The sequence below is a fragment of the Aethalodelphis obliquidens genome, unplaced genomic scaffold (assembly GCF_003676395.1).
Source record: "Aethalodelphis obliquidens isolate GAN/ISIS:26980383/991018 unplaced genomic scaffold, ASM367639v1 scaffold28, whole genome shotgun sequence".
NCBI lineage: Eukaryota > Metazoa > Chordata > Mammalia > Artiodactyla > Delphinidae > Aethalodelphis > Aethalodelphis obliquidens.
In genome coordinates, this window is record NW_020837972.1 from 17959520 (window position 1) to 17972363 (window position 12844).

General features: G+C 47.4%; 1 protein-coding gene across 2 annotated transcripts in view; it reads right to left on the minus strand.

Annotated features, from left to right (window-relative positions):
- The window catches only part of RILPL1 (Rab interacting lysosomal protein like 1), a 44358-nt gene that overhangs the window by 29428 nt on the left and 2086 nt on the right, over positions 1 to 12844 (minus strand). For both annotated transcript variants that reach the window (XM_027125018.1, XM_027125019.1), the window contains exon 2: positions 6842 to 6992. In XM_027125018.1, coding sequence (XP_026980819.1) covers positions 6842 to 6992 — 151 coding nt within the window. The remainder of the gene's footprint in view (positions 1 to 6841; positions 6993 to 12844) is intronic.

The window sequence follows — 12844 nt, forward strand, 5'->3', positions numbered from 1 at the left end:
GCCTCTCACTGTTGTGGCCCCTCCCATTGCGAAGCACAGGCTCCGGACGCGCAGGCTCAGCGGCCATGGCTCACGGGCCCAGGCGCTCCGCGGCATGTGGGACCTTCCCGGACCGGGGCACGAACCCGCGTCCCCTGCATCAGCAGGCGGACTCTCAACCACTGCGCCATCAGGGAAGCCCTTCAGTGTGCTTTTGCTACTGACCAGGCACCCTGGGCTCCCTGGCTGGCAGGCTCTGTAAGAAAGTACAGGCCCCATGCCTACGGGCAGGGCAACTCTGAGAAGTAACTCACACCCCAGAGCTCGCTGCCTTGCATGGACTTCGTTGGGCTTCCTCCTTTCCCTGTCCTGATTCCTCCACTTCCCCAATAGTCTTTTCTAGGGCTGCTTCCTTAATGAATCACCCGCAGAGGAACATCTTCGCCTCGGGTCTCCTTCTAGAAGATGCTGACACAAGCAGAACTTAACTCATTTTATCCTCCGAATCCTTTACGAAGTAGGACCCCTGCTGCCCGCCTTGTGTAGCCGATGAGCCTCAGGTGCACAGTAGCTCGTTAACTTTTACAAGGCCGCACAGCTAATACCAGGATTCAAGCTCCGGCAGCCTGGCTCTAGGATCCACTTTTTTTTTTTTTTCTTTCACGTTGTGGTGTGCATCAGTGCTTTATTCCTCTTTATGGCTGAATGATATCCCATTACATGGACAGACCATCTTTTGTTCACAGTACTTTTAAAAAAATATTTATTTATTTATTTGGCTGCACTGGGCCTTAGTTGCAGCATGGGGGCTCTAGTTCCCTGAGCAGGGATCAAACCCGGGCCCCCTGTATCGGGAGCGAGGAGTCTTAACCACTGCGCCACCAGGGAAGTCCCCAGAATCCACACTCTTGCGACCACTCTACTGCCTCTCAAAGTCTCACAGCCCAAGCTCCTTATGTTATGAGCAAGCGTCCTGGAGAGAATAATGTCCCCTCAAACTTCACATCCACCTGGAACCTCAGAAGGTGACCTTACTTGAAAAGAGGTCTTTGCAGATGTAATTAAGTTAAGGGGAGGTCAGGCTAAATGAGGGTGGGCCCTAAAGCCAAGGACTGGATCCTTATAAGAGAAAGGAGAGGGAGAGTCAGACCCACAGACCCACAGAGGAGGCCACGTGACAACAGAGGCAGAGCTTGGAGTGACGCAGCCACAGGCCAAGAGCTGCCACCTGGAAGAGGCGGGAGCGTCTTCCCCTAGAACCTCGGGAGGGAGCACAGCCCTGCTGACACCTTGATTTTGGACCCCTGGCCTCCAGATCTGTGAGAGAATACATTTCTTTGTTTGAAGCCTCCCAGTTTGTGGTCATTTGTTACAGGGACCCCAGGAAACTAATACAGTAAGCATACGGAGAAAGTCCTATACAGAAAGTGCACAGACGACTTCTACTGAGGTGAAATTCATATCAGCCACTCTCGGGTCCCACAAAAGGTTCCCCTGGTAGGACAAAAGCAACGTAATTGCCCTCAGGGCTATCTTTTTTTAAAAAATAAATTTATTTATTTATGTTTGGCTGTGTTGGGTCGTTTCTGTGTGAGGGCTTTCTCTAGTTGTGGCAAGCGGGGGCCACTCTTCATCGCGGTGCGCGGGCCTCTCACTGTCGCGGCCTCTCTTGTTGCAGAGCACAGGCTCCAGATGCGCAGGCTCAGTAGTTGTGGCTGACGGGCCCAGTTGCTCCGCAGCATGTGGGTCTTCCCAGACCAGGGCTCGAACCCGTATCCCCTGCATTGGCAGGCAGATTCTCAACCACTGCGCCACCAGGGAAGCCCAGGGCTATCTTTTTTGTTTTTTTGCGGTACGCGGGTCTCTCACTGTTGTGGCCTCTCCCGTTGCGGAGCACAGGCTCCGGACGCGCAGGCTCAGCGGCCATGGCTCACGGGCCCAGTCCCTCCGCGGCATGTGGGATCCTCCCAGACCAGGGCACGAACCCGTGTCCCCTGCATCGGCAGGCGGACTCTCAACCACTGCACCACCAGGGAAGCCCCCCAGGGCTATCTTTTATTGACTAGTTCTGCGTTTGATGCTGTATATATTTTTCTCAACAGTCCTGGGTGTCAGGAGTTGCCACACCCACCTTACAGGTGAGGAACCTGAGGATGGGAACAAGGTGACCCATTGGTAAGAGTGGTCTGAGATTTAAACTCAGGTCCACCTCACTCCACAGCCCATTCCCCTTATAATAGACTGCTCTACCCAGGCACATCTCCAAGAATATTCTAGCTCTGTGTGTCCAACTCAGCAGTCACTAGTGGCAATGGAGCACCTGAGATAGGGCACGTACAAATGGACATGTGCTGAAAATGTAAAATACACATCAGCCATCAACAGATGGGTAGATCAACAAAATGTGGTCTGTCCATTCAATGGGATATTATTCTGCCTTACAAAGGAAGGAAATTCTGACACAACTACAACATGGATGAAACTCAAGGACATTATGCTCAGTGAAAAAAAACCAGTCACAAAAAGACAAATATTGTATGATTCTACTTATGTGAGCTACCTGGAGTAGTCAAAATTATAGAGACAGAAAGTAGAATGCCAGTTGCCAAGGGCTGGGGGAGGGAGAAATGGAGAGTTATTGTTTAATGGGGACAGAGGTTTACATTTGCAAGATCAGTTCTGGAGTCTGGTTGTACAACAATGTGAATGTTCTTAACGCTGCTGAACTATACACTTAGAAATGGTTAAGATGAGAATTTTTTTTTAACCTCTTTATTAGAGTACAATTGCTTTACAATGGTGTGTTAGCTTCTGCTTTATAACAAAGTGAATCAGTTATACCTACACATATGTCTCCATATCTCTTCCCTCTTGCATCTCCCTCCCTCCCACCCTCCCTAACCCACCCCCCAAGGTGGTCACAAAGCACAGAGCTGATCTCCCTGTGCTATGCGGCTGCTTCCCACTAGCTATGTATTTTACATTTGGTAGTGTATATATGTCCATGCCGCTCTCTCACTTTGTCCCAGCTTAAGGTGAGAAATTTTACGTGTATGTTATCACAGTAAAACATACATATATATATTATATTATATATAAATGAATAACCCACCAGATTTCAAAGACTTAATATGAAAAAAATGCAAAATACCCTACTGATAATTTTAATTTTTAATTTTTAAAATTTTTATTTATTTCTTTCGGCTGCACCACGAGGCTTGCAGGATCTTAGTTCCCTGACCAGGGATTGAACCCAGGCCCTCAGCAGTGAAAGCACAGAGTCCTAACCACTAGACCACCAGGGAATTCCCCCCAACTGATCATTTTTAAATTGATTACATGTTGAAGGATGATATCTTGGATCTACTGGGTTAAATAAAAATATTAATGAAATTACTTTCACCTGTCATTTTCACTTTCTTTTAATGCTACACCTAGAAAAATCATAGTCATATCTGTGGCTTGCCTTACATTTTTTGGTAAAAGGAGAAATATGTACACAACTGGAAGAGCAACCAGTGCATTGCCTTACACTTTTTTTGGACAGTGCTGTTCTCAGCTGCCCTTCAGAAAATGGATACGTGGTCAGTTTTCATCCTCTCCTCGTGACAGAGTTGTTTGTCCAGAGCCCAAGGACTTTTTTCCAGACGCTTGAGTGTATCTCTGCACCCCCATGCCTCCAGTCCAATTGCTTCCATATCTGTAATTCATCTCCGCATGTGCTAACTAGTAGTTTCCAGGTGCTGACAAGACGATTTCCAAATACAAGAAGTAGGGAAGTGCTTTTTAATCTGGAGACTTCCAGGGAGGGGGAGACAGGAGACTGGCGGGTGCTCTGAGCACACTGCCCAGTATTTTTTTTAAATTAATTTTTATTGGAGTATAGTTGCTTTACATGGTTGTGTTAGTTTCTGCTGTACAGCAAAGTGAATCAGCTATACGTACACATATATCCCCTCTTTTTTGGATTTCCTTCCCTTTTAGGTCACCACAGAACACTGAGTAGAGTTCCCTGTGCTATACAGTAGGTTCTCATTAGTTATCTATTTTATACAGAGTAGTGTATATGTGTCAATCCCATTCTCCCAATTCATCCTACTCCCCCTTCCCCCTTTGGTAGCCATACGCTTGTTCTCTACGTTGCAGTGCCCAGTATTAACGGCTGGGAAAGCAGCACTGTTCCGGGCAGCTTGGCTCTTCTAAGCGGGCATCCCAGCCCACTCACCCCCTAAATCCTGTTTGCCCCTAGGCCTTGCCCCACTGCCTAAAGTGGTACCAGACACACAGTCTAACTTCATGGGCTGCATCTCCTCCCAGGGACCCCCCGGCCCAGTGTCTGTTCCTCTCACAGGTGGAAGACATGCTTTTGCCCTTATTGTGTTCCCATGGCTTCCCAGGCAGAATAAAAATAACTGTGAAAGGCATGCCTGGCATCTGCCCAGTTTCTCCACTAGGGTGAGGGCTGCTGTCGAGCTAAACACCGAACACCGGAGGCTCCCCGAGCTCACACCCGGGAGCTGGACCCACGCGAGATGCCAATTAAGTGCGTCTCAGATGGTACCCGTGTGGGCTGTCTGATGAAGAGCCCAGCAGGGATGCAGAGAGCCGAGGCCAAGCTCTCCCACACGGGGGGTGCCGTGTGCACACACATGCAACCGAGCGCCTTAGGGTGTTCGGGCCCATGCATGGGGGACCTGCGGCCTCTAGGGCATCACTGGGGTAGGCAGGGGGAGTTCCAAGGTCACCCCTGGAGGCCTCTGGGTGCCCTGCAGAAATGTCACAGACCAAAAGATGGCTATGGGGACATCTCTGGTGGCGCAGTGGATAAGACTCCACGCTCCCAATGCAGGGGGCCCGGGTTCGATCCCTGGTCAGGGAACTAGATCCCACATGTGTGCCACAACTAAGAGTTCGCATGCCACAAGTAAGGAGCGGCAAGCTGCAACTAAGGCCCAGCACAACCAAATAAGTAATAAATATGAATAAATAAATAAACAAAATAAAATAAAACCCACCAGACCATAAGGTAGGATTCCAAACGATATTAATTAGGGAGACGACTAACATCTAAAATACCACAAAAACAAAAAAAACAAAAGATGGCTGTGGGCACCTCACTAAGTTCAACACAGTTACCACAGGACTCAGCAATTCCATGCCGAGGTATATACCTCAAAGCACCGAAAACACATGTCCACACAAAAACATGAAGGTACCAGAACCTTCACAGCGGTACCCTCCACAATAGCCAAAAGTTGGAAACAGCTCAGCGTCCATCGGTGGATGAACAGATAAACAACACGTGGTCCAAACAGACAACGGAGTGCTGCTGAGCCAGAAAGAGGAAGGATGCACCCTCTCAGCCTGCTTTCCTCCTCTTTTCAAAAAGGAGATTGGATTCGATAACAACAGCTCATAGTAACAACAGTTAACACTTGCTGAGTGTGGGCACCAGGTACTATTCAGTTTACACGTATTAATTCATTTAATCCTCACAACAACTTTATGAGGGAGATATGGTTATGGCCCCCATTTCTACAGGGGGCACTTAAGGCACACCAAGGTCAAGTGACTTGATCAAGGTCCCTCAGCCAGTAAGTATGGGGTTAGGATTCACACTGGGCAGTCTGGCTCTAGCACCAACACTTATCACCACTACGACTTTTGTTTTCACTGCACGACTCAGATCTCAACAAAGGAAACCCAAGGAAAAGAGGATGCCAGCAACCAGGTCAAACAATTCCTTTTCCCTTGGTCCCTACGGTCCTTATACAGTGTGCTACTTATTCTCACAGAGTGGTAAACACGAGTTCTGAACTTCAGGCCCCCACGGAAGTCCACCCCCTTCCCAACAAACGTGAGGAGGGGGCTTGTATAGGGACCCAGGAAGTTCACCCAGACTAAAGAGTTGGGCCTGAGATTCCTTGCGATCAGAGACAGCCTCTGAATGAGAAGGAGGCTGCTGGGGGGCCCACAGCTGGTGCAGCGCACGGGGGCCCAGGCCAAACCCCTCTGTCTGTCTTTGCTTCTCCAGCACCGGCAAAGGCCTGGAGTCAAGGTTCTAGATAACTGTTCGTAGGATGAATGACAGTTGGGGGGCTCCAGCACCATTCAGATCTGGGTGGCCACCCTGGGTTGCTCATTGTTAAACGTGTACCCGTGACAAGCACCTCAAATTTCTTCCCAGCACACTTAGAATAAAATCCAAACCTTGGCCTCTAAGGGGCTATGTGATCTGAGCCCTGCTGACCCCACTGACCTCATCTTTCACCACCCTTGGCCTTGATCATCTTCTGTGACACTGGTCTCCTTGGTTTCCATAAACAGTCATGCCCCAGGGCCTTTGCACCTGCTTTCCCCCCAAGATATTTGCATGGCTCACTCCATGACTTCATTAGGGCTCAAATGTCACCTCATCAGAGAGGCCCTCCTTGATCACCATATGCAAAGAAGCACCCCACCAAGTCACCTCTATCATATCCCCCCCAGATTTTAGTTCTTCCATAACCCTGGTCAGAATCTGGAACTGTGTCATCTGTCTGTTTACATAGTTATCACCTATCTCCTCTGCACTAGAACATAAGCTTCCCGAGGGCAGTGGCTTTGTCTTGCCCAATGTGTATACCCAGTGCCTAGAGAAGAGGCTGGAAAAGTGAGGACCCTTGAACAATTTGTCAAATGAACCTCTCGGTTTCATCACCTGTACACCAGGCTACACAATGTCTCTCGGGCAGAGTGATGGTGAGAATCCAAATGACATGAGACACCATTGCTTGGGGACCACGCTCCTGTCACTCGTGATGCCGGTGATGGCAGTGGGAAGAGCCTTCCCCTCACCTCCCATGCTGGCCCCTCCTCTTACCTTCATGCTTCTGGAACTCCTCCTCAGAGAAGCTGACGTCCTTGTGGGAGAGGTTGGTCATGAGCTGCTTGTTCTCCTCCTGCAGCTGGGCGATCTGGGAAAGGAGGTCTTGCGCTTCCCCTCGCCACACGTCCTCCACCAGCTCCAGCTCCTGCGGGGGTGAGGGGCCGGAGTGGGGTCACAGCCTGCTCAGGGCAGCAGCCTTATCCCCCTGACCCTCGGGAGCAGCTCAGGGCTGCTGGGGCTTTGGGTTGTTCCCTTCTCCATGAGAACCAAGCATCGGCAGGTGAGCAGATCAGGCCATCACTAGCCCACATGGCAACTTTACGAAAAACAGAAGGTGTCCTTCCTCTGGGCAAGGCGTGCATTTATGCCGTTAGGACCTGGCCAAGTTAGAAATGCCCTGAAGACAATAATGGCATTGGAACTGTACCTTCTAACTGTCTAGACAGGAGAGAGAGGGTGGAGGGGCAGCCCCAGGCTGCAGGGACCCAAACATACCAATCTCTCTAGGGAGGTCACGTCCCTGATCTTTGGACAGACCCTCCATCAAGACAAACCTCTCTCCAAGGGAGAAAGGGGCTGCAAAGATCCCAGGGATACCACCTGGCCCCGGAGCAACCTGTACATCTGAAACAGGAATCTCTTCAAGCAGACTTGGACGACTCACTCTACAAATCTGAGGCTGTTTCCCTTAGTTGGGGAGCCCTACTATAGAAACTCACAGTGAAGAAAACAAAAACATTCATTTGAAAAGATACATGTACCCCTCTGTTTACAGCAGCATTCATTATTTACAACAGTCAAGACGTGGAAGCGACCTAAGTGTCCATCAATAGACGAGTGGATAAAGAAGATGCGGTCCATATATACAATGGAATACTACTCAGCCATAAGAAAGAATGAAATCTTGTCATTTGTAACAACATGTATGGTCCTAGAGAGTATTATGCTAAGTGAAATAAGTCAGACAGAGAAAGACAAATGCCATGTGATCTCACTTATTTGTGGAATCTAAAAAACAAACCAAACGAACAAAACAAAATGAAAACATTCTTAGACACAGAGAACAAACAGGTGGTTGCCAGAGGGGAGGCGCTGGAGGGGGAGTGAAATAGGTGAAAGGGATTAAGAGGTACAAACCTTCAGTTACAAAATAAATAAGCCACAGGGATGTAATATACGGCATAAGGAACGTGGTCAGTAGTATTGTAATAACTTTGTACGGGGACAGATGGTTACTGGACTTAGCTTGGTGATCATTTCATAATGTATGCAAATGTTAAATCACTGTATAGCACACCTGAGGCTAATATAATATTGTGTCAACTGTATTTCAGTAAAAAAATAAAATAAAAAAATAAAGGCTCACAGGGTTGAATGTGAGGATAAATAAGATGTCTATAAAAATTATTTTGTGGATGGCTGTAATCAGAGAAACACGTAATAACAAGTGTTGGCAAGAATGTGAAGAAATTGGAACCCTGTGCATTGCTGGTAAGAATGTAAAATGGTGCAGCCACTGTGGAAAACAGTCTGGCAGTTCCTCAATAAGTTAAACATAGTTACCATATGACCCACCAATTCCACTTGTAGGGTCTGAGAAATGAAAACATGTGTCCACACAAAAACAGGTACATGAATGTTCACAGCAGCACTATTCATAATCGCCAAAAGGTAGAAACAACCCAAATGTCCATCCGTTGATGAAAAGATGAATAAAATGTGGTGTATCTGGAATATGATTCAGGCAAAAAGGGATGAAATACTGACATATGCTACAATTTGGATGAACCTTGAAAACATGATGCTGAGCAAAAGCAGCTGGTCACAAAAGGGCACACAGTGCTTGACTCCGTTGATGGGAAATGTCCACAGTACATAAATCCATAGATACAGAAAGCATACTGGCAGCTTTCTAGGGGCAGAAGGGTTGGCAGGGAGTGAGGAATGGCTGTTAATGAGTCTGTGTTTTCTGTTCGGAGTAATGAAAATGTTCTAAAATTGATTGTAGTAATGGTTGCACAGCTCTGTGAATAAACTAAAAACCACTGAACTGTATGCTCTGAATGGGTGAATTGTATGGTATGTGAATTATATTCAGTAAAGCTGTTACCAAAAAAAAAAAAAAAAGAGGTATTTTGTAAAATCATAAACTGTATAGAATGCTGGTTTAAAGCATGGATACTGGAGCCTGTTGACCTGAGTTTGAATTCTGTTTCCGCCACTTACTAGCTGATCTTGGACAAGTTATTCAACCTTAGGGTGCCTTGGAAATGAGGAATACAGTGCTATATCTACCCCCGTGGGGTGTCATGAGGATTAAATGGTTAATATATGTAGATGTTTGGAATAGGGCCCAGTACCCAGAAAGTGCTAAACATATGTCTGCTGATTTCTGGTCCTCTTACAGCCCATCCCAAGCCGGCCCAGGTGGCCGGATGTCAGCATCGCCTCCTTTCATCTTTTAAATAAGTTCCTAAATCCTATCTCCTTTGTCAGGAAGCCCGCTGCACTGGGGAAATGAGAGGTAATAACTAAGTATTCGCACAGCTGCTTCAAGGTCACCAGGGGAGGTGAAGGGTGGGGCCAGAGGGCGAAAGTGGTGGTGGAATGATGAAGTGGCCACGGGACCTTCCCACAGGCAGGTGTGGGCTGGAAGCTGAATCAGGCTCTTCTTGCCCTGGTCCGCTCTGCTCCCACCTGACACAGGCTGAGCACACAGAGGGCCCCAGTGCTATCTCAAGTGTAACTGGCTGGGGTAGGCGGAACAATGGTCCCCAGAGAGGTCCATATTCTCATCCCTGGAACCTGAGAATATGGAAATTTACACGGCAAAAGGGATTTTGCAGATGTGATTCAGTTAAGGACCCTGAGACGGGGAGATGCTCCTGGTTATCCCGGTGGACCCAATGTAATCACAAGGGTCCTTAAAAGTGAAAGGAGGCAGGAAGGGCAGAATCAGAGACCACGTGGGGACTTCCCTGGTGGTCCAGTGGTTAAGACTCTGTGCTTCCACTGCAGGGGGCGAGGGTTGGCTCCCCGGGTCGCGAAGCAGAGGTCAGAGTTAGAGATTTGAAGATGCTACGCTGATGACTTTGAAGATGGAGGAAGGGGTCACAAGTCAAAGGATACAGCTGGCTCCCAGGAGCTGCAAAAGGCAAGGAAATGGATTCTCCCCTAAAGTTGCCCGCAGGAATGAATTTCCTGACACCCGATTTTAACCCAAGTGAGACTCATTTCTGACTTTTGACCTCCAGAATTTTATCCGGTATTACCCATATTGATATTATTCATATCATATTACCAATGTGATAATAAACTTGTGTGATTTTGAGTAAGTTTGTGGTAATTAGTTATAGCAGCAATAGATGAATACAGACTTTAATCCTCAGTTCTTTTTTTTCTTCTCTCAATGAACTAAAGTTGATGCTGGGGGAGCTGGTTCTTGCCTCTGAGCTGACCATGGAGAATTTGATCTTGCCTCGATACCAGCTAAAAAGGCTCTTCCAGGAAGTGGCCCCTGACCAATCACCTCGTTAGCCTCCTCTCAGCACTGTCTTCAAACTCCTTACGCTGGCCTGTGAGGCCCAGCATTAGTAGACCCCTGTACCTCCCTGACTTCACCTCCTACCCCTCTTCCTCACTCGCTCTGCTCTTGTCACACCAGCCTTCTTTGTGTTCCTTGTACACAACAAGCTCACTCCTACCTCAGGGCATTTGCACTGGCTGCACCTCCTGCCCAGAATGCCCCTCCCCCAGATCTCTCTATGGCTGGCATCTACACTTCATTCAGATCTCAGCTCAGATGCCACCTCCTCAGGAAAGCCTTCCTGACTGCCCCATCAACTAGACACCATCCCTGGCCAGTCTCTTTTATATTTCCCTGTTTTATCTTCTTCATGGTACTTATCATAAGCTGAAATTTTTTAGAAGTTAAAAAAAATCTATCTCCTCACACTAGAATCACACCATTCCATTAGAGTAGCCATTAGCCACATGTATCGGCTGAGCACTTGAAATGCCACTGGTCTGAATTGAAACATGCAGTGAGGGTTAAACACTCACTGAATTTCAAAGACATAATAGGAAAAAAAGAATGCAAAATACCTTATTAATAATTTTTTTTAACTATGTGTGGCGATGGATGTTAACTAAACTTATGTGGTAATCATTTTGCAATACGTACATATGTCAAATCATAATGTAAGCCTAAAACAAATACAATGTTATATGTCAATTATATCTCAATAAAAAAATATTTTTTTACATTGATTACATGTTGAAATAATATTTTGGAACGACTGGGTTTGATAAGATATGTTATTAAAATTAACCTCATCTGGGGAATTCCCTGGAGGTCCAGTGGTTAGGACTCTGCACTTTCATTGCCGAGGGCCCGGGTTCAATTGCTGGTGCGGCCAAAAAAATAAAAATTAACCTCATCTGTGTCTTTTTATCAATGTGACATGCCACACTATATATCTATGGGACAGCACTGCACTAGAAAGTCAGGTCCTTGAGGGTAAAGACCTCACCTGTTGTGGTCGCCACTGTCGCCCAGAACAGTGCCTGGCAATTAGTAGGTACTCAATAAATATATCTGTTGAATGAATAAATGAACAACGTATGCTGTTTATATTATATGCACTTGTATCTGCACAGCCACTGCTTTCTAAAGTCTCTTCGCGTGTTTTTCCTGTCTTCCCTGTTACCCACCCACTGCCTGAGATGAGGACCTGGTTTTCCTTTCCTTTGCATCACCCAAGTCACCTCGAAAGGCACTTTGCAAGCTGCAGTCGGTCAACAAGGCTGCAGATGGAGTAACCAGGTAGAACATGATGAGACTGTGGCCTAGGTCTGAGTGATGAACAGAGCTGAGTCCAGGGATCTTTTGCGAGGAAGAGTTGGTGGAAGAGAGGGTGCAGGCTTTACTGGAGCCATATTTGTCAAGAGAGAGAGAGAGAGAGAGAAGGAAGAAAAAAGGAAGGAAGGAAGGAAGGGAGGGAGGGAAGGTGGGAGGGAGGAATGAAGGGATAGACAGATAAGATGAAGGACATGCTAAGATTTCTGTGGAAATAACACCTTGAAGAGCCTTTGAGGCTTACGGGGTGAGGGGAATCAGACAAGTCTCTCTTGATCCCAAGAATATGAAGTAAAGGGGACTGAAGCGGGGATGGGGAAAAAAAGGATTTTGTCCTCCGAATTAGAAAAGATCGTCCTCTGTATTGACAAATGAGCGCTGGCTTTGAACACACTGGTGTTTACTTCCTGGCTGATAGCATTCCAGAAGTGACAAGTGCAGCTGGCTGGGAATTCCACCTGACTCCAGGCCTAGTGGCCTCCAATGGCTCTCAAGGGTGTCTGCCAGTCTGGCTGCGGCAGAACTAAAGTGCTGGGGTGGGGACATAGGTGCCAGGACTTCTTGTGTGACTTGGGCTAAGTCCCTTAGTCCCTGTCAATAAGAGGCAGTTGTATGAGAGGATCTCAAGGTCCCTTCCTTCCGCAGCCCCCCGGGAGAGATGGAAGGATCTGGGGTAGGAGTAGGGGTATCTGGGGTGGGGGTGGTGTCTCCAATATCAGCCTAAGAGCCCTTGGTGAAAACCTCTCCCAGCCTAAAAACAATAGTTAACAGTGGTAAGGCCCTCGAAATGGCCCAAGTTTTGTCCTGAGCACTTTAATTCTCACCACAATCCTATGAGATAGGTACTATTATTATCCCCATTTCACAGCTGAGAAAACTGAGGTACAGAGAGACTAGGTGACTTGCCCAAGATCACACAGCCCGCGAGTGACAGGGCTTGAAACCAGGCTATCTAGCTCCCAAGTCCCTGCTCCTGGGAATCTTGACATTAATTACAGGGCAGGGACATTTTCAAGCTCCCAGTGTGATCCTGGAAACTTTGCCTAAGGCTTGGGAGCTTGAATTTCCTACCTGACCCCAGCGCATAGGGACCTTTGGGGGCAAACACAATCAAACCTCCAGAACACTAGTTCTCTTAA